Source organism: Thalassophryne amazonica, chromosome 5 (genome assembly GCF_902500255.1).
Source record: "Thalassophryne amazonica chromosome 5, fThaAma1.1, whole genome shotgun sequence".
Classification (NCBI taxonomy): domain Eukaryota; kingdom Metazoa; phylum Chordata; class Actinopteri; order Batrachoidiformes; family Batrachoididae; genus Thalassophryne; species Thalassophryne amazonica.
Window position 1 is genome coordinate 64765469 of NC_047107.1, and position 21690 is coordinate 64787158.

General features: G+C 39.9%; 1 protein-coding gene across 1 annotated transcript in view; it reads right to left on the reverse strand.

Annotated features, from left to right (window-relative positions):
* Window positions 1–21690, reverse strand: part of rmi1 (RMI1, RecQ mediated genome instability 1, homolog (S. cerevisiae)) — a 47315-nt gene that overhangs the window by 2635 nt on the left and 22990 nt on the right. The window contains exons 5-8 of the mRNA XM_034170445.1: window positions 14553–14623; window positions 14287–14410; window positions 11664–11745; window positions 8572–8761 (exon numbers count right to left, since the gene is read on the reverse strand). Coding sequence (XP_034026336.1) covers window positions 8572–8761; window positions 11664–11745; window positions 14287–14410; window positions 14553–14623 — 467 coding nt within the window. The remainder of the gene's footprint in view (window positions 1–8571; window positions 8762–11663; window positions 11746–14286; window positions 14411–14552; window positions 14624–21690) is intronic.

The following is a 21690-nucleotide window of genomic DNA, read 5'->3' on the forward strand; positions in this document are numbered from 1 at the left end:
CCTGCAGAAGTTGCTGACTATTGCCCATAACTAAGCAACAGTCAGCCTCATCACAGATGGGGACAATGGAACTTATTTCCCAGACATTTCATGGATGTTAGCATGGTGACATCGCAGGCTGGTAGCTAGGTGCAAAACTCTGTTTCGTTTGTGTATAAGTATATCCTCTTTGTCATAAATTACATAAAAGCTAGCGAGAAATAAACAATTTCAATTAATTTAATTTATATAGTGCCAATCACGACAAAACTGCCTCAAGGCGCCTAACTGAAAATACTATTTTTGTAACCTGATTAACATCTGGAGTCATTTACAAGACATTTTGCAGACATTTGTGTGCATGTTAACTTCCGTGAACTCAAAGCTAACTTCCTATGTACTTAAATTTGTCTTATTAATACCTGCAAATGCACAGAGGCTGATCTACAAATATTCCTTGTTTTGCACAAAAAGTCCACTCTTTAAATGTAAATATTGTTTTTGATTGATTGATAGAGGGGCTTTACTGAACATGTACAAATTGCACATAAGACAACAGGCTCTTAATTAAACAACTGCAAATTATAAAGAGCACAATGCTCATACGGCCGAGGGTATTTTCGCATTGCGCTGTATTTAATATTTAAATTTAAAATTAAAACACTGAAAATTTGAGTAAAACAATTTAACACTTTACCATTACTTTTTCCACTTCAGTTTTTTCCATTCAGTGTTCCATTCACACACACACACACACACACACACACACACACACACACACACACACACACACACACACACACACACACACACACACACACACACACACACACACACACACACACACACACACGTGCATAATTGTATTTAAATACAGAGGTAGTGGTGGTTTGGGGGATTGGGGCTGCACCCTTGGGAAATCCACCACAAGCTCTAGTTGACCCTGTATTCATCTGGAGGCGGTCCCACTGACACCAGACCATAAAGTCCTGCATTAGTTTTCATGTTATTAGGCTTCAAAAAACAGCATTTTCAGTTTTAGAAGTGTATATTTCTCACTAGCTTTGACAGAATATATGAGAAACATGTATATAAACACACAAAACAAAGCAATTTTGGAGAGACCAGCCACTGATGTTACAGTGTAGCGCTACTCTGATTGGCTGTCATGCCCGCCACTCAAAAACAAAACTGAACAGACTGAAAGAGAATGCAACTTTTTAACCTCTTAAAAAAGGTCAAGGTTAGCCATCTTTGAACTTGTCTAACGTCTGTGTCCAAAGAATGTTCCCTGTCAATTTGAAGACCCTGGCAGTAATAGGGCAGCGCAGTCTCATTTGAACTCTGCATAATATCGTGAGATTTGACCACTTATGGGGACAGCTGCTCTTGCTGTGCAAACACAGCATAACTTCACATGGAAGAATTGTGTACTGTTTTGTTTTCAGCTGCAATCATCAAAGCAGTCACAAAAAAGTGCAGTTTTTTCGGTTCCCAGTGGAGACAGGAAGCCAAGACAAATGGGAGAGGTCGTGTTGGTAAGTTTTAGCCTACACAGCTAACCAGAGCAGCTGTGTTCTCTCACCTGCAAAACCGCCTCAACGTGATTGAGTTCCGGGTCACGAACAACCAGTAACTCATGTCCACTTTCCACCGCTTTGTCACTTTTTCTTTGTATTTTCACTTTGTTCGTATGTAATTTGCCCTAAATCTCAGAGAAAGTGCCGTGTCCTCAGAAGTAGAAAAATTACATCATATTTTACCACTTTAGCGCCTGCCCTCAAACGAGACTGTGCTGCCCAATAGGACTGGACTTATGCTGAGCACAGACAGGCAGACAGACAAAAAGCCTTCGCAATACCCGATGGCCATATTTGATTGTCTCAGATAAAATGATCATTGTAAAATAGTCATTTTGAAATAAAATATAACAATGTACGTATGTCTTGTTTGGAAGGGGAAAGAAAAAAGCGCCATCGAACAAGTTGCTTTACGGACTGTGTCCAACACCACTTACTCATTTCCTGGGGGAACCTTAAACACACTGCAAGTGTCAAAGGCACACTGTGGTTGCATTCTGTCATGATTTTCATTATTGTAAACCACCAACATGAAGAAAATGTCCCAGATGAGTGGAAGAAGTGTCACATCCTGGGTGCCCCCTCACCTCAATGGGAGAGGAGAAGGTATGGTAAATGGACAACGACAGCTAAGCTATCACCTTTGATGGACAATGAGTTCCCCCTCATGCAGAACATTTTGACAGCAGTAAGCAGCACCTTCAGTGACTGAATGCTTCACCCAAATTAGGTGAAGGAATGATCCTGCAGGTTCTTCACTCCTGTAACTGTCAGGCTTTACAACAAGCACTGCTCCCAGTAGACCACATACACACCAAAATGGACTAATGGACTCAATATTATTGGACACTGACTGAGCAATACTCAGATGTAATTCCCCTTCATACTGTGCAACAACAATCCCTTATTAAGTATATTATCATTTCAAATGTACAATTAGGGAATAATCCTGTTGTGTTATACGATCACAAATGCAGAGCCAGTAAAACGGATATTTGCGACCGTATAACAGCAGGAACGTCCACAAATCATCATACACAAGGGGGTTATTCCCATTCAAATCCAATTCCATCGTTTTCACGGTTTATTTTTCTGTAGGTAATTCGGTCATTGAGGCTTACCGTAAGGCAGCGTTGCTTCAACAGTGGTCAGGGCGCAGAGTAAGAGTCATATCCTGACAGGCAAGAACTGATTAAATTTTGAAGGTCATAGATCAAAGGTCAAAGTCAAGAAAAATCTCTATCTTTAACATTGAACAAATTGTCAAAAATTCATAACTCCTAAGACCACATTTCTGTCATATCTGAGAGCATTATGTAGGATGGTATCCTTTATCGACTGAAAGTTTGACATGGATCTGACCCGGAATACAGATTTTGTGGCCATGTAACATTCAAAACCCCATTTAATGTATATTTTACATTATATCTCAATCAAACATGCCCCAATCACTCTGATATTTGAAAGTGAGGTGCAGACTGGCACTCACTACCGCCTGACAAAGTTTGATCCGGATCTGATCCAGACTGTGGATTTTGTGGGCATCTGAATTTAATATTGAACATTTTGCATCATATTTCAATCAAAAGTGCGTCATTCACTCTCATTTTTCTGTTCTGGATGTACCTACACCACCAAAATTGGATGGAGGTTCCAATTTTATGCCTGTTTGTCTATGTTCTAGTTAACAGTCAGAAACCAAGTGCCAAAAAGCAATGACAAGTTGTGCATAGCAGAGATAATCAATGTTCTGTGAAAATGATCTGAGAAAGAATTCAGAAACCAAAAAAGTTGAAAAAAGAAAACAAAACCTGACAACACCACAAAAAAACTTTTATTCAAGTGCATAAAAAAAATACAGTAGTGTTCAGAATAATAGTAGTGCTATGTGACTAAAAAGATTAATCCAGGTTTTGAGTATATTTCTTATTGTTACATGGGAAACAAGGTACCAGTAGATTCAGTAGATTCTCACAAATCCAACAAGACCAAGCATTCATGATATGCACACTCTTAAGGCTATGAAATTTGCTATTAGTAAAAAAAAAAAAAAAAAAAGTAGAAAAGGGGGTGTTCACAATAATAGTAGCATCTGCTGTTGACGCTACAAACTCAAAACTATTATGTTCAAACTGCTTTTTTAGCAATCCTGTCAATCACTAAACTAGTATTTAGTTGTATAACCACAGTTTTTCATGATTTCTTCACATCTGCAAGGCATTAATTTTGTGGGTTGGAAGCAAGATTTTGCTGGTTTACTAGTGTGCTTGGAGTCATTGTCTTGTTGAAACACCCATTTCAAGGGCATGACCTCTTCAAGTATTTTGACATATCCAAACTGATCCATGATACCTGGTATGCGATATATAGGCCCAACACCATAGTAGGAGAAACATGCCCACATCATGATGCTTGCACCACCATGCTTCACTGTCTTCACTGTGAACTGTGGCTTGAATTCAGAGTTTGGGGGTCTGCGGCCCTTGGACCCAAAAAGAACAATTTTACTCTCATCATTCCACAAAATATTCCTCCATTTCTCTTTAGGCCAGTTCATGTGTTCTTTGGCAAATTGTAATCTCTTCTGCACGTCTTTTATTTAACAGAGGGACTTTGTGGGAGATTCTTGCAAATAAATTAGCTTCACACATGCGTCTTCTGTCAAAGCACTTACAGGTAACTCCAGACTGTGTTTGATCATCCTGGAGCTGATCAATGGGTGAGCCTTTGCCATTCTGGTTATTCTTCTATCCATTTTGATAGTTGTTTTCCCATTTTCTTCCAAGCGTCTCTGTTTTTTTTTTTTTTTGTCCATTTTAAAGCATTAGAGATCATTGTAGATGAACAGCCTATAATTTTTTGCACCTGCGTATACATTTTCCCCTCTCCAATCAACTTTTTAATCAAACTACGCTATTCTTCTGAACAATGTCTTGAACATCCCATTTTCCTCAGACTTTCAAAGAGAAAAGCATGTTCAACAGGTGCTGGCTTCATCCTTAAATAGGGGACACCTGATTCACACCTGTTTGTTCCACAAAATTGACGAACTCACTGACTGAATGCCACACTACTATTATTGTGAACACCCCCTTTTCTACTTTTTTTTTTTTACTAATAGCCCAATTTCATAGCCTTAACAGTGTGCATATCATGAATGCTTGGTCTTGTTGGATTTGTGAGAATCTACTGGTACCTTGTTTCCCATGTAACAATAAGAAATATACCCAAAACCTGGATTAATCTTTTTAGTCACATAGCACTACTGTTATTCTGAACACTACTGTACATACTCCCAACATTTTATCACATCTAATTTAGCTTATGAAAAGTCACTTCTAACAGGACTTTAACCTTGAAAATTTTTTCCAAAGTAAAATTTTATGTAATTGGAAAGTGTTGGTGGAGGTTTGCGCTCTACGAGCGCGATGCCCTAGTATTCCTATTTTTACATCTCTCCATTTTATCTCTCCTTTTTTGTATTCCATGTTGTTTATATATAGTTTGTTTGCTTATTCCTGAAATGTTGTTTCTTATTGGTGATCTTTCTACTGACTCAGCCCGAAAAGCAGCGTCCCGAGCAGTTTTCATATTGAATCTGCTTAATTTTGTGTCAGGTCATCCCATGATGTGACACCAGTTTAATATTGCAAATTTCCCCACTGTGGGACTAACTGTTGTTCATGGTAATCCCTCAATGTGAGGAAGATTGTCTCTTGATCAATTCCTGGTCAGGATGGTGATGGCTGGTGATCGGAGATGGTTGTATAGAGCCAGTTTTGATGTGCACTGTTTCTGACAACAGGTTTGACCCAGAGACACCAGTGCATGGGTTTGTTTAATGTGAGAATGTCATTACGCGCCAAAAAACAGTGCAAAAGTGCAGATGTGCACAAACAATGTTGTAATAGGAATGTAAAATTTAGTTAGACTCTTATGTAAGCTAGTAGAAAATAGTAGGTACTACGTGATACGCATTTTGCCTATTACAAAAACAAAAATAATGATGATGATAATAATAATAATAATAATAATAAGAAGAAGAATGATTACATCGGGATGATTTCCTCCATTTTAAAATTGGGGTGGAAACTGGGACCTGTTAACCCCAACAAAAGTGAATCAGCTGCAAATCGTGAATTATCCATAAACCATGAATTGCAAAATGTGAATACTGAAAAAATGTCTCCCTAAATGTGAACGCAGGTCTCGCAAAACGGGAATTGCTTCATGATTTGGTGTACAGTAGTGTTCAGAATAATAGTAGTGCTATGTGACTAAAAAGATTAATCCAGGTTTTGAGTATATTTCTTATTGTTACATGGGAAACAAGGTACCAGTAGATTCAGTAGATTCTCACAAATCCAACAAGACCAAGCATTCATGATATGCACACTTTTAAGGCTATGAAATTGGGCTATTAGTAAAAAAAAAAAAAAAGTAGAAAAGAGGGTGTTCACAATAATAGTAGTGTGGCATTCGGTCAGTGAGTTCGTCAATTTTGTGGAACAAACAGGTGTGAATCAGGTGTCCCCTATTTAAGGATGATCCAGCACCTGTTGAACATGCTTGTCTCTTTGAAAGCCTGAGGAAAATGGGACGTTCAAGACACTGTTCAGAAGAACAGTGTAGGTTGATTAAAAAGTTGATTGGAGAGGGGAAAACTTATACGCAGGTGCAACAAATTATAGGCTGTTCATCTACAGTGATCTCCAATGCTTTAAAATGGACAAAAAACAAAAAACAGCGACGCGTGGAAGAAAACGGAAAACAACCATCAAAATGGATAGAAGAATAACCAGAATGGCAAAGGCTCACCCATTCATCAGCTCCAGGATGATCAAAGACAGTTTGGAGTTACCTGTACGTGCTGTGACAGTTAGAAGACGCCTGTGTGAAGCTAATTTATTTGCAAGAATCCCCCGCAAAGTCCATCTGTTAAATAAAAGACATGTAGAAGAGGTTACAATTTGCCAAAGAACACATCAACTGGCCTAAAGAGAAATGGAGGAATATTTTGTGGACTGATGAGAGTAAAATTGTTCTTTTTGGGTCCAAGGGCCGCAGACAGTTTGTGAGACGACCCCCAAACTATGAATTCAAGCCACAGTTCACAGTGAAGACAGTGAAGCATGGTGGTGCAAGCATCATGATATGGGCATGTTTCTCCTACTATGGTGTTGGGCCTATATATCGCATACCAGGTATCATGGATCAGTTTGGATATGTCAAAATACTTGAAGAGGTCATGTTGCCTTATGCTGAAGAGGACATGCCCTTGAAATGGGTGTTTCAACAAGACACTGACCCCAAGCACACTAGTAAACCAGCAAAATCTTGCTTCCAAACTAACAAAATTAATGCCTCGCAGATGTGAAGAAATTATGAAAAACTGTGGTTATACAACTAAATACTAGTTTAGTGATTCACAGGATTGCTAAAAAAGCAGTTTGAACATAACAGTTTTGAGTTTGTAGCATCAACAGCAGATGCTACTATTATTGTGAACACCCCCTTTTCTACTTTTTTTTACTAATAGCCCAATTTCATAGCCTTAAGAGTGTGCACATCATGAATGCTTGGTCTTGTTGGATTTGCGAGACTCTACTGAATCTACTGGTACCTTGTTTCCCATGTAACAATAAGAAATATACTCAAAACCTGGATTAATCTTTTTAGTCACATAGCACTACTATTATTCTGAACACTACTGTATGTGCCTGGCTGAGGAGCCAGTGGTGCGAAGCTACCACCTGTGGGATGATGACTGGGCACCTCTCACTTTCATTGCACCATGGCGCTTCGCGCCACCCCTCGACTCGCGCACGTGGTGGGTAGGTGTAACAATCCAATGCTTGTTGAATTCTGCTTCATGATGATAGGAAGAGTTGACATCAAAGGATCAAAAAGTGACGTCATTATGAACGCTTGGCCACCACAAGCCAGTTATCCCTGTGGTACCTTTTCTGACACCTCCTACTTAAAACCCAAAATTATTAATTAGCAATGGAAAACTGTCCTAATAAGCACAGGGATGAAAGGAGATTAATACCACATTCTCATTTATTTATTTTTAACTTTTGAACTGTGAAGCCTTCAGACAGCCTTTTTGAATTGGGAAACCCTGATCCGTATCCTGCACATTTCCCACATTTTCTTTCTCTGTTGAGCTCAAAACTGTTTCAAGTTCTGTTAGCAATTGATTGGCTGAGCACACCTGACTGATCAGTTTTTGGCAGAGCAGAAAGAGATGGAAAATGTGCAGTTTAGGGAGTCCCTGAGGACCACAGTTGGGAAGCAATGCTTTAGACCACAATGGCAGCACTTTAGAAAAGTGGTTTTACTGAAGGACAGCAAAACATCCCATTTTAAATGAAGATAGTAATGTACAACTGTCCCTCAAGTTAATACGAATGTCAAAGTAATGGACAACTGTATTTTTATGTGACAAGAGAGATAAGCTTATTTCAGAAATCACATTTGACGATGAGGTGCATAATTACAAATGTTACCCTTTTAAAATTAAGAATAGAAAGAATCTGAATTGAATGAAGAAGAATTTGAGAATTAAGAATTTGAATTGAAAAGAATTAAGAATAGAAACAGTTTGTAAATACAAAAAAAAAAAAAAAAAATAGTCTCCTGTATATTGTTCAGTCCAACAAGTGGGAGGAAGAAAGACACATTGTGGAAAATGTGGAAATGTGGATGAATTTAACAGGACTGGAATCCATGTTGTGTTTGCCAATTATATTTGTCCTTTGTGAAGATTTGTGGTCACTGGCTGCAAATAATCTATCTGGTGCATAGCAGACAATGAAAATATGAAAAACTGTTATGCTTATTTTCACACTTGGGGGGGGGGGGGTGTTTGCTAATAACTTCTGTAGACATCACAACATGAACAGTGAAAATTTTCTCTGAAGATAATATATTGCATTTCTGTATGAAAGTTGATTTGACACAGAATCCCCAGATCAAAATGTCAAAACATTACAACGCAGCCACCCACCTGGATGAGGCAACAGAGTTATGGCTCCTCACAAAGGAGTTTCTTGAGGACTGAGTTAAGGCATCACTTAGAGTGTCAGAGCCACTTTCCTGAACAGGTTCAACCTGAGCTCTTTCTACTTCCTCCTGGGCCTCTAAACTAGCCAATAACTCCTGGTCATCCAGGTCCAAGTCCTCTACTGCCTGGTCACCTAAATAAGGAGAGAAAATAAATTAATAAAACAAACAAACAAACAGAAGGCACAAAATTACATCAAGTTTTAATTTATTCTGTTAGACATATTAGGCTAAGATGAAGAAACTTAAAAATATTGATGATGATGATGATGATGAAGAAGCAAGGTTAAATCCTGAAGTTAATGATCAATTTTTACATTCAGTTTCAATTTCTTTTATTTATACGAGGTCTATTAGAAAAGTATCCGACCTTATTATTTTTTTCAAAAACTATATGGATTTGAATCACGTGTGATTACATCAGACATGCTTGAACCCTCGTGGGCATGCGAGAGTTTTTTCACGCCTGTCGGTTACGTCATTCGCCTGTGGGCAGTCTTTGAGTGAGGAGTCGTCCACCCGCTCGTCGATTTTTTTCATTGTTTAGGAATGGCTCAGAGACTGTTGCTTTGTTTGATAAAATTTTTTTCAAAACTGTAAGGCACAACTGAGTGGACACCATTCAATAAATTCAGCTGGTTTTCGGTAAAAATTTTAACGGCTGATGAGAGATTTTGGTCTGGTAGTGTCGCTGTAAGGACGGTCCACGGCGCCTGACGGCGATCTGCGCTTCGAGGCGGCAGCGTCTCGCCGTTTCAAGTTGAAAACTTCCACATTTCAGGCTCTGTTGACGCAGTAAGTCGTCAGAGAACAGAGAACTTTCAGAAGAAGTCGGCATGAGGAGTTTATTCGGACATTCCATTGTTAACGGTCATTTTGTAATGAAAGAACGTGCGGGCAGAGTCGCATGTCGGGCTGGACCCGACCGCGGGGGGTCGCGGCAGGAAAAACACCTCCATTGGAAATCTTAACGGGCAAGTTGGAACATGCCCAAGCTGTTAAACAATTTCTCAGTTACTCACTTGTTGAAAGCCATTAAAAGCCGCCTGAATTCTACAAATGGTTTTCAACACGGAGGTGTTTTTCCTGTCGCGGCGCACACAGATTTGCCGAGTCGTCACGGAAACGACTCGGCGAATTTGCGCGTACGTCTTTCATTAAAAAAATGTCCTTAAACAGTGGAATGTCCGCATAAATTCCTCATGCCGGCCTCTTCTGAATCTTCTCTGTTCTCTCACGATGTCCTGGGTGAATTAAGCCTTAAATTAGGATGATTTCAGCTCGAAACACGCCGACGACGGCGCCTGGAAGCGCTGCGCGACGTCCCGCTCCGTGGGAAGTCCTTACACCGACAGAAACACCCCATAATCTCTCATCAGCCGTTAAACTTTTCACAGAAAACCAGCTTAATTTCTCGAATAGTGTCCACTCGGATATTCCTCACAGGTCCAGAAAAAATTTTGATAAAGCAACGCGCGCCGTCTCGAGCAGCGTGTGAAACAAAGGAATTCAGCCGAGAGGGCGGGACCACATCTCACTCAAGGCCTGCCCACAGGGAAATGACGTCACCGACACGCGTGAAAAAACTCACGCATGCGCACGAGGGTTCAAGCATGATTGGTGTAATCGCATGTCATTCAAATCCATATAGTTAAAAAAAAATAAAATAAAAGGGTCGGTTTATTATCTAAGAGACCTCGTATAGTGCCAAATCACAACAAAATTGCCTCAAGGTGCTTCATACAAGTAAGTTGTAACCTTATCAACCCCTAGAGCAAGCACACAGGCGACAGTGTTAAGGAAAAACTTCCTTTGATTATTTGAGGAAGAAACCTCAAGCAGACCACACTCAAAGGGGTGACCCTCTGCTTGGGCCATGCTACCAACACAATTTGCAAAACGAATATACTGGAAATTTTGGGAGTCCATGCTGGTGCACAGGACAGGAGGCTTGCAGAAGAAGACACCACTTGCATCTCTGGATGGAGCTGCACCTCAAACAGAGAGAAAAAACAGAATTGGGCATCAGAAAGACAACAAATACAATATAATTTGTCAGCATTAAGCAACAAGAAAAACAGAAGAAATACTAAGGTGATGAGCGGCCACTAGCCCTAAGCTTCACTAAAATACCCAGAATTTAAATAAAGTTGAGGCCGCGGCCTGCTCCGTTTCCTAATAAAATGAATTTAAAAGGGTAAAAAGCATATTAACATACTATGGCAGTATGCTAGCCATACAAAAGGGAAAATAAGTGCATTTTAATTGTGGACTTGAAATTCTCTACAGAAGCTGACTGTTTTATTGACGCAGGGAGCTCATTCCACAAAGCAGGTGCACGATAAGAGAAAGCTCTATGACCTGCAGATTTTTTATTCACCGTAGGGACACAATGTAGTCCTGCACGCTGAGAATACAGAGCCCGGGCCGGTGCGTAGGGTTTAATTAGGTCAGCTCGGTAGGGAGGTGCCAGTCCGTGAACAATTTTATAGGTTAGTAGCAGAACCTTAATATCTCATCTCACAGGGACAGGAAACCAATGAAGAGATGCCAAAATGGGTGTAATGTGGTCAAACTTTCTGCTTCCTGTCAAAAGTCTGGCAGCAGCATTTTGAACCAATTGGAGAGCCCTAATGCTGGACTGCGGTAAACCAGAAAATAGAGCATTGCAGTAGTCCAATCTAGAAGAAACAATTGCATGAATCAGGGTCTCAGCATCAGCCAAAGACAGGATGGGATGAATCTTCGCTATATTTCGCAGGTGGATGAAAGCAGTCCTCATAATATCTCTAATGTGGAGGTCCAACGTAGGATTAAAAATCACCCCGTCCTCACTTTGTCAGTGTGATGTATGACACACAAGGCTGGGCTAAGCGTAAGATGGTCAAATTGATTCCAATGTCTCAATGGACCAAGAAGCAACATTTCAGTCTTATCAGAGTTTAAAAGTAGGAAATCGCTAGACATTCAGGTTTTCGCTGATGGAAGGCAATCTTCTAAGGACATACCTTTATACACACACATATATACACACACCTTGCTGTGGTTCTAGAAGAGGCTCCGCCCCCTGATGTTGTTGTGGTTCAGGGACTCCCAGGGTTCGACACAGCATTCTGCCCTGTAACACCAGTACAGAAGATGCTTTTTATTCTGAATAAATCATCATTTGATCCACACTACTGTATAAACATCCATCCTTCTTATGCAATAAAAATTAAATAAAACAGCAAGTGGCCATCATTGTGGGGCCATGATTGCAGCAAAAGTATTTGCAAATGCGTATTTCGATCAGACTGTGTGTAATCAGATACATAAGTGGGTGTATTTCCTTTAACTGAATATCAACTGAGAGTGTTTGTTAATGCAACAGAGTGAAGCCTGCATGGCCAAGTGTATTTGCTGAATATGGTATCTAAACAGCTGGTTGTGAGAAACTTCCTCCACTTTTTCAGCAGCTTCAGTGAGGATATAGTGCAGACCTGGGCAAACTGCGGCCCGGGGGCCACATGCGGCCTTTTGCATGTCTCTGTCCAGCCCTCATGAGGTCTGTCATTATTATTACATATATTAAAAATGTCAAGCTTGTGTGTTGCAAATCATTAGAGAGGCTTATTTAGGTATATTTAAATATTTACATATTATTACAAGAATAAAAATTACCCATAAAAGCTATTAAATAGGTAATTATTTGTAAAATTTGTAATGGAGACAGCCGAGTTATCGATGGTGTGGCCCTCGGACATAATTCAGGTTCCCTATGTGGCCCATTGTAAAAATTAATTGCCCACCCCTGATATAGTGCTATTTGTGTTAACATTTTCTTATTATTACCATTTTTATTCTTGCGTTTTATTTCAAAATCAAAAGATGCAAATGTAAATAGAAGATCCATCATGGGACCATTATTGTAGCAAAAGTATTTGCAAATGAATACTATGGCTACAATAACGGCTCTTAATGGCTGATTGGATCCTTGTCATTTGATTGGTGCTTTGTATGTCACATGACATGGATTAATTCATTCCATTTGTGTTGCATTGCATTTAGAGTGCAGCTTGGTTCCATTTAGAGTGCAAATTTGGTTCCATACGTTTGGTACCATTGCACTCTGCGCACACGCACGTGTGCACGTGATCGCACATGCGCACACTCGTGTGTGTGCATGAGTACATGCGTGCCCACACACACACAAAACAAATCCACTGTGCTGTCTGGAGGCTGTTAGCAGGAAGAAAAAGAAAAGCTGGACTCATTCCTGACGTGATTCTTTTTTCGTTGCAGTGAGGATGTACACAGTCTTTTTTTGGTAGTACACGCACGCACAAGCGGCAACCAGACTGCGTGTGTGTGCGCGCGTGCACGGTGCAATGACTCTCTTGAGACATAATTTGATTGAGCTAACTGACGCTGCTTTTAAGACACAGATACACGCACGCACGCACACACACACGCACACCAAATCCACTGTGTTGTCTGGAGGCTGTTAGCAGGAAGACAAAGAAAAGCTGGACTCATTTCTGATGTGTTTTTTTTTTCACTGCACCGAGTACGTATACAGTCAAACGAGCTGGTTGCATGTGCGCGCGCGCAGGTGATGACACACACAAAATCCACTCCGCTGTAAGCCGTCTGGATGCATAAAGAGCTGTTCACATCAAACGCAGATGTGATTTTTGGCTGGACTGAGGAACTACACAAAGTCTTTTTTTTAATGTAAGTTGAAGTCAGTGCACAGCATCACTGGACTACATGTCACAATTTGGACTTTAGCAGCAGTGGAACACCAAAATGTAAGTTCCTTTTCTGTTGTTTATAAATTAATAAAATATCAAATGACAAGGATCTATTTTAGCCATTATATAAAACAAATAATGAATGTTTTTACATTCTTTCAATGGAAGGAATATTTAATTTGGTGAAAGCTGGAACATACCATTCAACTCGGCTTTGCCTCGTTGAATGGTATGTTCCAGCTTTCACCTCATGAAATATTTGTACGATTGAACTCATAAACATTCATTATTTGTATAATAATCTATCCATGTTCCTGATCTCCAAAACAGAAAAAAATACATCCTCAAACCTAATCAATGGATGTTCTTCGAGGGCCCAGCCAGGATTAAAATGGTAGCGGTGACCGATATCACTGGTGCTTGTGCCCCCTGGTGGTGTGAAGCTCTATGGCCACGGAGGCACACAAACAAGCCTCCACACATGTACAAATCGCTGCACACATTTGTCGATCTTCCGTGGCAGGAGTGCAGCAAAAGTCATGTGTAAGTACACGTCCCATCTAGTTGCCCGATTTTTACAGATCGATGTATGCATTTACTGATCTGTCAATCAATGTACACATTTGCAAATTTATTTGATATATTTGTGGATCTGGTTACACACAGGTTTTTTTTTTTTACACATTTGTGGATCTGGTTACACACACACACAGATCGAAATACAGATTTGCAAATACTTTTGCTACAATAATGGCTCCATACATCATGAGCAAGACTTTATAGTAAAATATAGAACATGCTGTACTCTCCAAAATTTTAGCAGGGGACAATAACATTTATACAGCATTTGTATCATTGTCAAAACCATAAACATGTATTGATCCAAATCCTGTTCTTCTGTTGTTGAAACAAGAGCTACAATTTACCTGATTATTTCGGTCAACCAAGTCATCCACCTCACCACCAAGGATTTTGATGTTAGACGGCCCTAACAGCAGCATTCCAAGTCTGCAGACTATCCGCCCTTGCAACTGCACCTTCATACCAGGCCTGTGAGTTAGGAGGGACATCACGCCCATCTAAATGAGTAGCATTACTTGAAAACAACTGAAAATTATTTTAAAGTAAAATTTATACTGTGGAGATGTTACAGCAAAAAAAACAACAAAAAACAAACAAACTTGCACTTAACCTTAGGTCTGCATTGAGTGCAGGAATCGGTTGGTACTCCATAGCTTCTAAACTCTGGACTCCATCTGTTATCTGTATCATAAATTGCATTTAGTGATCACCACTGGAAACTAAATAATCACAACTCGACAATCCTTAATGTTACGTTCCCTCAAATTTATCAGAACTTCATCAAAATAAGGGTCAAAATATACATAAAAACAGGTTCTTGAAATGTATAGTATGAATTTTATGTGCAGTTTTATTGAATTAATAATAATTAAGCATTTGCTGATTTGCAAACCAACATATTCTATATTGCTTGTCAGTAATTCATCAACATCTGTGTCTCCATAGTTTGTAGTACATGTGAAACCATTTTCATAATGCGTCTCTCATATACACAACAAATATTGTAACAATTTATGTTCAGAAAAAGGGCCTGGATAGAGTGTGTAAGGGATTTTCTTTTCAAAGCAGACAACAGATTGATTCTAATGTATTTTGACCTGCTAAATTCAAAAATTCTTGTTGTCAAGCTGTATCTTTACTCCTTTACTCCCTAATTAGCATAAAACAACATAGCCACCCTTATATCAAATTAAGTTTGCTTGTATTGGCTCTATAAAAGAAAAAGAAAACTTCTATTTCCATGTATTTTGACCTGCTGAATTCAAAAATTGATGCTATGCACCAATCCACATTTTTTCACTTCTGATCCGATCCCGCTGCTGATAGATAGTATTCCGATACCAGGGCTCTGTCTGCTTTAATATTATTATTAGGGCCCGAGTAGGACAAAGTCCTATGAGGACCCTATTGTAAATGCACTGTTTATTATTATTATAATTATTATTATTCACACTTTTCCCGCTCCAATTTCGACCTTTTCCCATGCTCAAAAACTCACCAAACTTTGCAAAGTCATGCGGCTGGATCCCAAATTTGATATTTTGGGAAATGGTGCCCCTACAAATTTTTGTGTTGTAGCCTCACAAAATTTGGTACACATATTTACCATGCTGGGACACACAAAAAAAATCCCTTAATGTCATGGTGAAATGTCGATAGGAAGTCGGCCATTTTGATTTTCTGTTTTAATTTTAAGGTAATTTTTGCCCTTTTTGGCCATTTCCACTACTTACATTTGAACGAACACATCCTAGGGATTTCATCCAATCATCTTCAAATTTGGTACACATCATCATGACCTCATGCTGATCAAAAGTTATCAAAAGAATTTCTGTAGATCAAAAGGCGTGGCTGCTAGATTGTCAAAATTTGGCGAGCATTTTGGAGCACGCCGTTTCACTTCAAACGGCTGTCATGCTCACATACGTCATCATAGATCCTTTAACGTTGCTGGACATGATGTGGGCTCTGCCCTGAACATCCGCATATGAACCTAACTCATAGTGTCCCCTGCTGGTAACAGGAAATGTCCTATTTATACTTCAGCGGGTACTGCTGTCAAATAGTTAACCCTTTCAACTTCATTCCACTTCTAAAACATGCAGAACAAGTTGGTGAAGGTACATGATGATCAACGTGAAGCTACGAGTAATGGTGGCGGTGTGCCAAATATCAACCCTTCGCAATGAAATTACGTTCTTCCTGTTGATGGCTTTAATTTTGTCATATCATCATGAAAATTGATGCAAAGGTCAAGAACGACAACCTCTTAGATGTGATGGGGGTGTCGCCCATGGGCAGGGCAAAATGCCTCTATAGCACCCCCTTGAAATGAAAATTGGTACACGTGTGACTTTGAAAATGCAGCAGGTTGTATCTTACATTTCCAATACTTAAATTACATTGGTATCAAAAGCTGATACCAATACTGGATTGGATCGGCCCCATCCTTAGCTAGGAGGCTGTATCTCTACTCCTTTACCTCTAATTAGCATAAACAACATGGCTGCCTTTTTTATTGCTCCATAAAAGAAAATGAAACTTGTACTTCCATGTATTTTGACTGGCTGAATTCAAAAATTGCAGTTGACAAGTTGTGTCTCTACCCCTTCACCCCTAATTTGCATAAAACAGCAAGACCACTCATTTTATTTATTAGTCTGTTTGTATATGTTACAGAAATAAACTGAAAACTATAAAGTACTTTGGTGAGATTAACTGCAAAATAACTATATTAAAGCTGTACATGTAATCCTTTATCCCCAATTTGCATAATCAAGATTAGCTTAATCAACACTATTATGCCTCCAGTTATATGAAAATCACATATATTTAATATTTTCACAACTGACTAAGATGTTTTCATTTTAAGGTCTTAAGTAGAGTAGCCAGAGATACCAAATTTTCCAAGGCAATAATTGCTGTCAGTTTTATACAAGTGGGAAATTAAAATAAATCAAATTTAGAATTTAATTTATATTATTTTAGATTGACAGTTTATAACGAAACATTTCTAGGATAAATATGCATGTCTCTCAAAGCTTAAAATATGGGAAAACATGTACAGTAGTGTTCAGAATAATAGTAGTGCTATGTGACTAAAAAGATTAATCCAGGTTTTGAGTATATTTCTTATTGTTACATGGGAAACAAGGTACCAGTAGATTCAGTAGATTCTCACAAATCCAACAAGACCAAGCATTCATGATATGCACACTCTTAAGGCTATGAAATTGGGCTATTAGTAAAAAAAGTAGAAAAGGGGGTGTTCATAATAATAGTAGCATCTGCTGTTGACGCTACAAACTCAAAACTATTATGTTCAAACTGCTTTTTTAGCAATCCTGTCAATCACTACAATTTTAGAACAATTTTACTCTCATCAGTCCACAAAATATTCCTCCATTTGTTATATGGCTGGGGGGGCCTGGCTGCCGGTTTGTTTCTGTCTTTTGGTTTTCCTCCCAGGTGGCGTGCGTTTGGGACTGAGTGGCTGTGTTGCTGAGGCTGTCAGGACCTCACCCTGATCACCTGCGACTCGTCAGGACTCACAGCTGTGGTGCATCTGGATGGATTGGAACATGTTGGCATTTAAGACTGGAGTGCACCGTGTGTGTTTGCCAGAGACTCGACCTTGTGACCAGACGGGTGAGGTCATCGTCTCGGGAGTCATCTCATCAACAGCGGATGCTGAGAACGTCCAGGTTTGATGCACAGTCTGTGAAAGAGGAGGGGGTGAGGTTTCACGCTCGTCAGCACACTTCCTGAGGTACGTTAGATTTTGTGACTAACATTTATACAGTCAGTAAATGTGGTGTCCCTCACACCTTATTATATTGAGCTGTACGTTAGTCATGTATCAGCTTTCACTGCAGTGGAGTTTTGGGAACTGATTGTTCCATGCCTGCAGGTTCGGAAGCTGATCAGTAATCAAGCCAGGAAGTGTTTGCTGTTTGTACACCTTTCAGTGTTCTGTGTGTAGAGTGTGGACTCACATAATGGTTCCTTCTTTCACAGACTCGGTTGTTGCGGCCACCTGGGGGGTGTCAGCGGGGTCCTTGGGTCCGAAACAGCTTCTGGCTCCGGACCGTTAGCGCTGCTGGGAGCGCACCACGCCAGGCCGCACCTTTTGTTATTATATTATCACTGTTATGTATTAAATTCAGTTAGCCTTTGAACCGTGCTCTGCTTATTTCATACTGGGTCCTTCAAACGCTGGTCGGTTCTCCGAGCTGCGTCCGACACATAACACCATTTCTCTTTAGGCCAGTTGATAAGTTCTTTGGCAAATTGTAACCTCTTCTGCACATGTCTTTTATTTAACAGAGGGACTTTGCGGGGGATTCTTGCAAATAAATTAGCTTCACACAGACGTCTGTTTTCCCCTCTCCAATCAACTTTTTAATCAAACTATGCTGTTCTTCTGAACAATGTCTTGAACATCCCATTTTCCTCAGGCTTTCAAAGAGAAAAGCATGTTCAACAGGTGCTGGCTTCATCCTTAAATAGGGGACACCTGATTCACACCTGTTTGTTCCACTAAATTGACGAACTCACTGACTGAATGCCACACTACTATTATTGTGAACATCCCCCTTTTCTACTTTTTTACTAATAGCCCAATTTCATAGCCTTAAGAGTGTGCATATCATGAATGCTTGGTCTTGTTGGATTTGTGAGAATCTACTGAATCTACTGGTACCTTGTTTCCCATGTAACAATAAGAAATATACTCAAAACCTGGATTAATCTTTTTAGTCACATAGCACTACTATTATTCTGAACACTACTGTAGATAAGAATACTGATATTTGTTTCTCACACAGAATGTTAGATTCATATCAGTCTAACATGAACATTAAACTATCATACACAGCACTATATAAAATAGAATTCACATTTCTCAAACAACTTTTATATTGATAGAAACATTTTAGCAAACAGTGTTTATTTCCACTAGATCTACTATGCATCCACATTGCAGCACTTAGAGCCACATTTACATGAACCACAGCAAAGCATGCCAGACTTTCTGCATTTGCAGCGACAAGAGGAACAGCCAGATGTGCAACTGCTGCTCACAAGTGGGAAGTAGGATTCTGGTATGGGGGCAATGTCTGCAGATTTAGCATTAGCTGGCCATTCCTCCTCTCCCAGCGCATGTTGAGTGCTGCTGGGAGTTGAGGAAATGCGTTGTGTGCCTGCAGCCAAGTTGCTGCCTGAAGATTTTTGAGCCCCATAATGTATATCTGCTGCAAATCGTGAATTATCTGCAAACCATTAATGAAAACGCAAACGGTGAAATCCATAAACCGTTAATAATTTTGCTGCAAATCATGAACATCCCACAAAACGTGAATGCAGGTCTCGCAAATTGTAAGTCGCAAAACGTGAATATCATTTAAGATAGAAATTTTCTTTCAGTTTAAGTAGTTTACGGATTTCAGTTTACGGATCAATTACTTCGCGGCAAAAAAAAACAAAAATTTTTATATATATATTATATATATATATATACACATACATACATACATACATACATTCAACAAAAATATAAACGCAACACTTTTGGTTTTGCTCCCATTTTGTATGAGAATAACTCAACGATCTAAACCTTTTTCCACATACACAATATCACCATTTCCCTCAAATACTGTGCACAAACCAGTCTAAATCTGTGATAGTGAGCACTTCTCCTTTGCTGAGATAATCCATCCCAACTCACAGGTGTGCCATACCAAGATGCTGATTAGACACCATGATTAGTGCACAGGTGTGCCTTAGACTGCCCACAATAAAAGGCCACTCTGAAAGGTGCAGTTTTGTTTTATTGGGGGGGATACCAGTCAGTATCTGGTGTGACCACCATTTGCCTCATGCAGTGCAACACATCTCCTTCGCATCATCAGTGAAGAGAACACCTCTCCAACGTGCCAAACGGCAGCGAATGTGAGCATTTGCCCACTCAAATCGGTTACGACGACAAACTGGAGTCAGGTCGAGACCCCGATGAGGACGACGAGCATGCAGATGAGCTTCCCTGAGACAGTTTCTGACAGTTTGTGCAGAAATTCTTTGGTTATGCAAACCGATTGTTCCAGCAGCTGTCCGAGTGGCTGGTCTCAGACGATCTTGGAGGTGAACATGCTGGATGTGGAGGTCCTGGGCTGGTGTGGTTACACGTGGTCTGCGGTTGTGAGGCTGGTTGGATGTACTGCCAAATTCTCTGAAACACCTTTGGAGACGGCTTATGGTAGAGAAATGAACATTCAATACACGAGCAACAGTTCAGGTTGACATTCCTGCTGTCAGCATGCCAATTGCACACTCCCTCAAATCTTGCGACATCTGTGGCATTGTGCTGTGTGATAAAACTGCACCTTTCAGAGTGGCCTTTTATTGTGGACAGTCTAAGGCACACCTGTGCACTAATCATGGTGTCTAATCAGCATCTTGATATGGCACACCTGTGAGGTGGGATGGATATCTCAGCAAAGGAGAAGTGCTCACTATCACAGATTTAGACTGGTTTGTGAACAATATTTAAGAGAAATGGTGATATTGTGTATGTGGAAAAAGTTTTAGATCTTTGAGTTCATCTCATACAAAATGGGAGCAAAACCAAAAGTGTTGCATTTATATTTTTGTTGAGTGTATATATCAATCAATCAATCAATTTTTTTTTTATATAGCGCCAAATCACAACAAACAGTTGCCCCAAGGCGCTTTATATTGTAAGGCAAGGCCATACAATAATTATGTAAAACCCCAATGGTCAAAACGACCCCCTGTGAGCAAGCACTTGGCTACAGTGGGAAGGAAAAACTCCCTTTTAACAGGAAGAAACCTCCAGCAGAACCAGGCTCAGGGAGGGGCAGTCTTCTACTGGCACTGGTTGGGGCTGAGGGAGAGAACCAGGAAAAAGACATGCTGTGGAGGGGAGCAGAGATTGAGCAAAAAGAGAAAGAAACAGTGCATCATGGGAACCCCCCAGCAGTCTACGTCTATAGCAGCATAACTAAGGGATGGTTCAGGGTCACCCGATCCAGCCCTAACTATAAGCTTTAGCAAAAGGAAAGTTTTAAGCCTAATCTTAAAAGTAGAGAGGGTGTCTGTCTCCCTGATCTGAATTGGGAGCTGGTTCCACAGGAGAGGAGCCTGAAAGCTGAAGGCTCTGCCTCCCATTCTACTCTTACAAACCCTAGGAACTACAAGTAAGCCTGCAGTCTGAGAGCGAAGCGCTCTATTGGGGTGATATGGTACTACGAGGTCCCTAAGATAAGATGGGACCTGATTATTCAAAACCTTATAAGTAAGAAAAAGAATTTTAAATTCTATTCTAGAATTAACAGGAAGCCAATGAAGAGAGGCCAATATGGGTGAGATATGCTCTCTCCTTCTAGTCCCCGTTAGTACTCTAGCTGCAGCATTTTGAATTAACTGAAGGCTTTTTAGGGAACTTTTAGGACAACCTGATAATAATGAATTACAATAGTCCAGCCTAGAGGAAATAAATGCATGAATTAGTTTTTCAGCATCACTCTGAGACAAGACCTTTCTAATTTTAGAGATATTGCGTAAATGCAAAAAAGCAGTCCTACATATTTGTTTAATATGCGCTTTGAATGACATATCCTGATCAAAAATGACTCCAAGATTTCTCACAGTATTACTAGAGGTCAGGGTAATGCCATCCAGAGTAAGGATCTGGTTAGACACCATGTTTCTAAGATTTGTGGGGCCAAGAA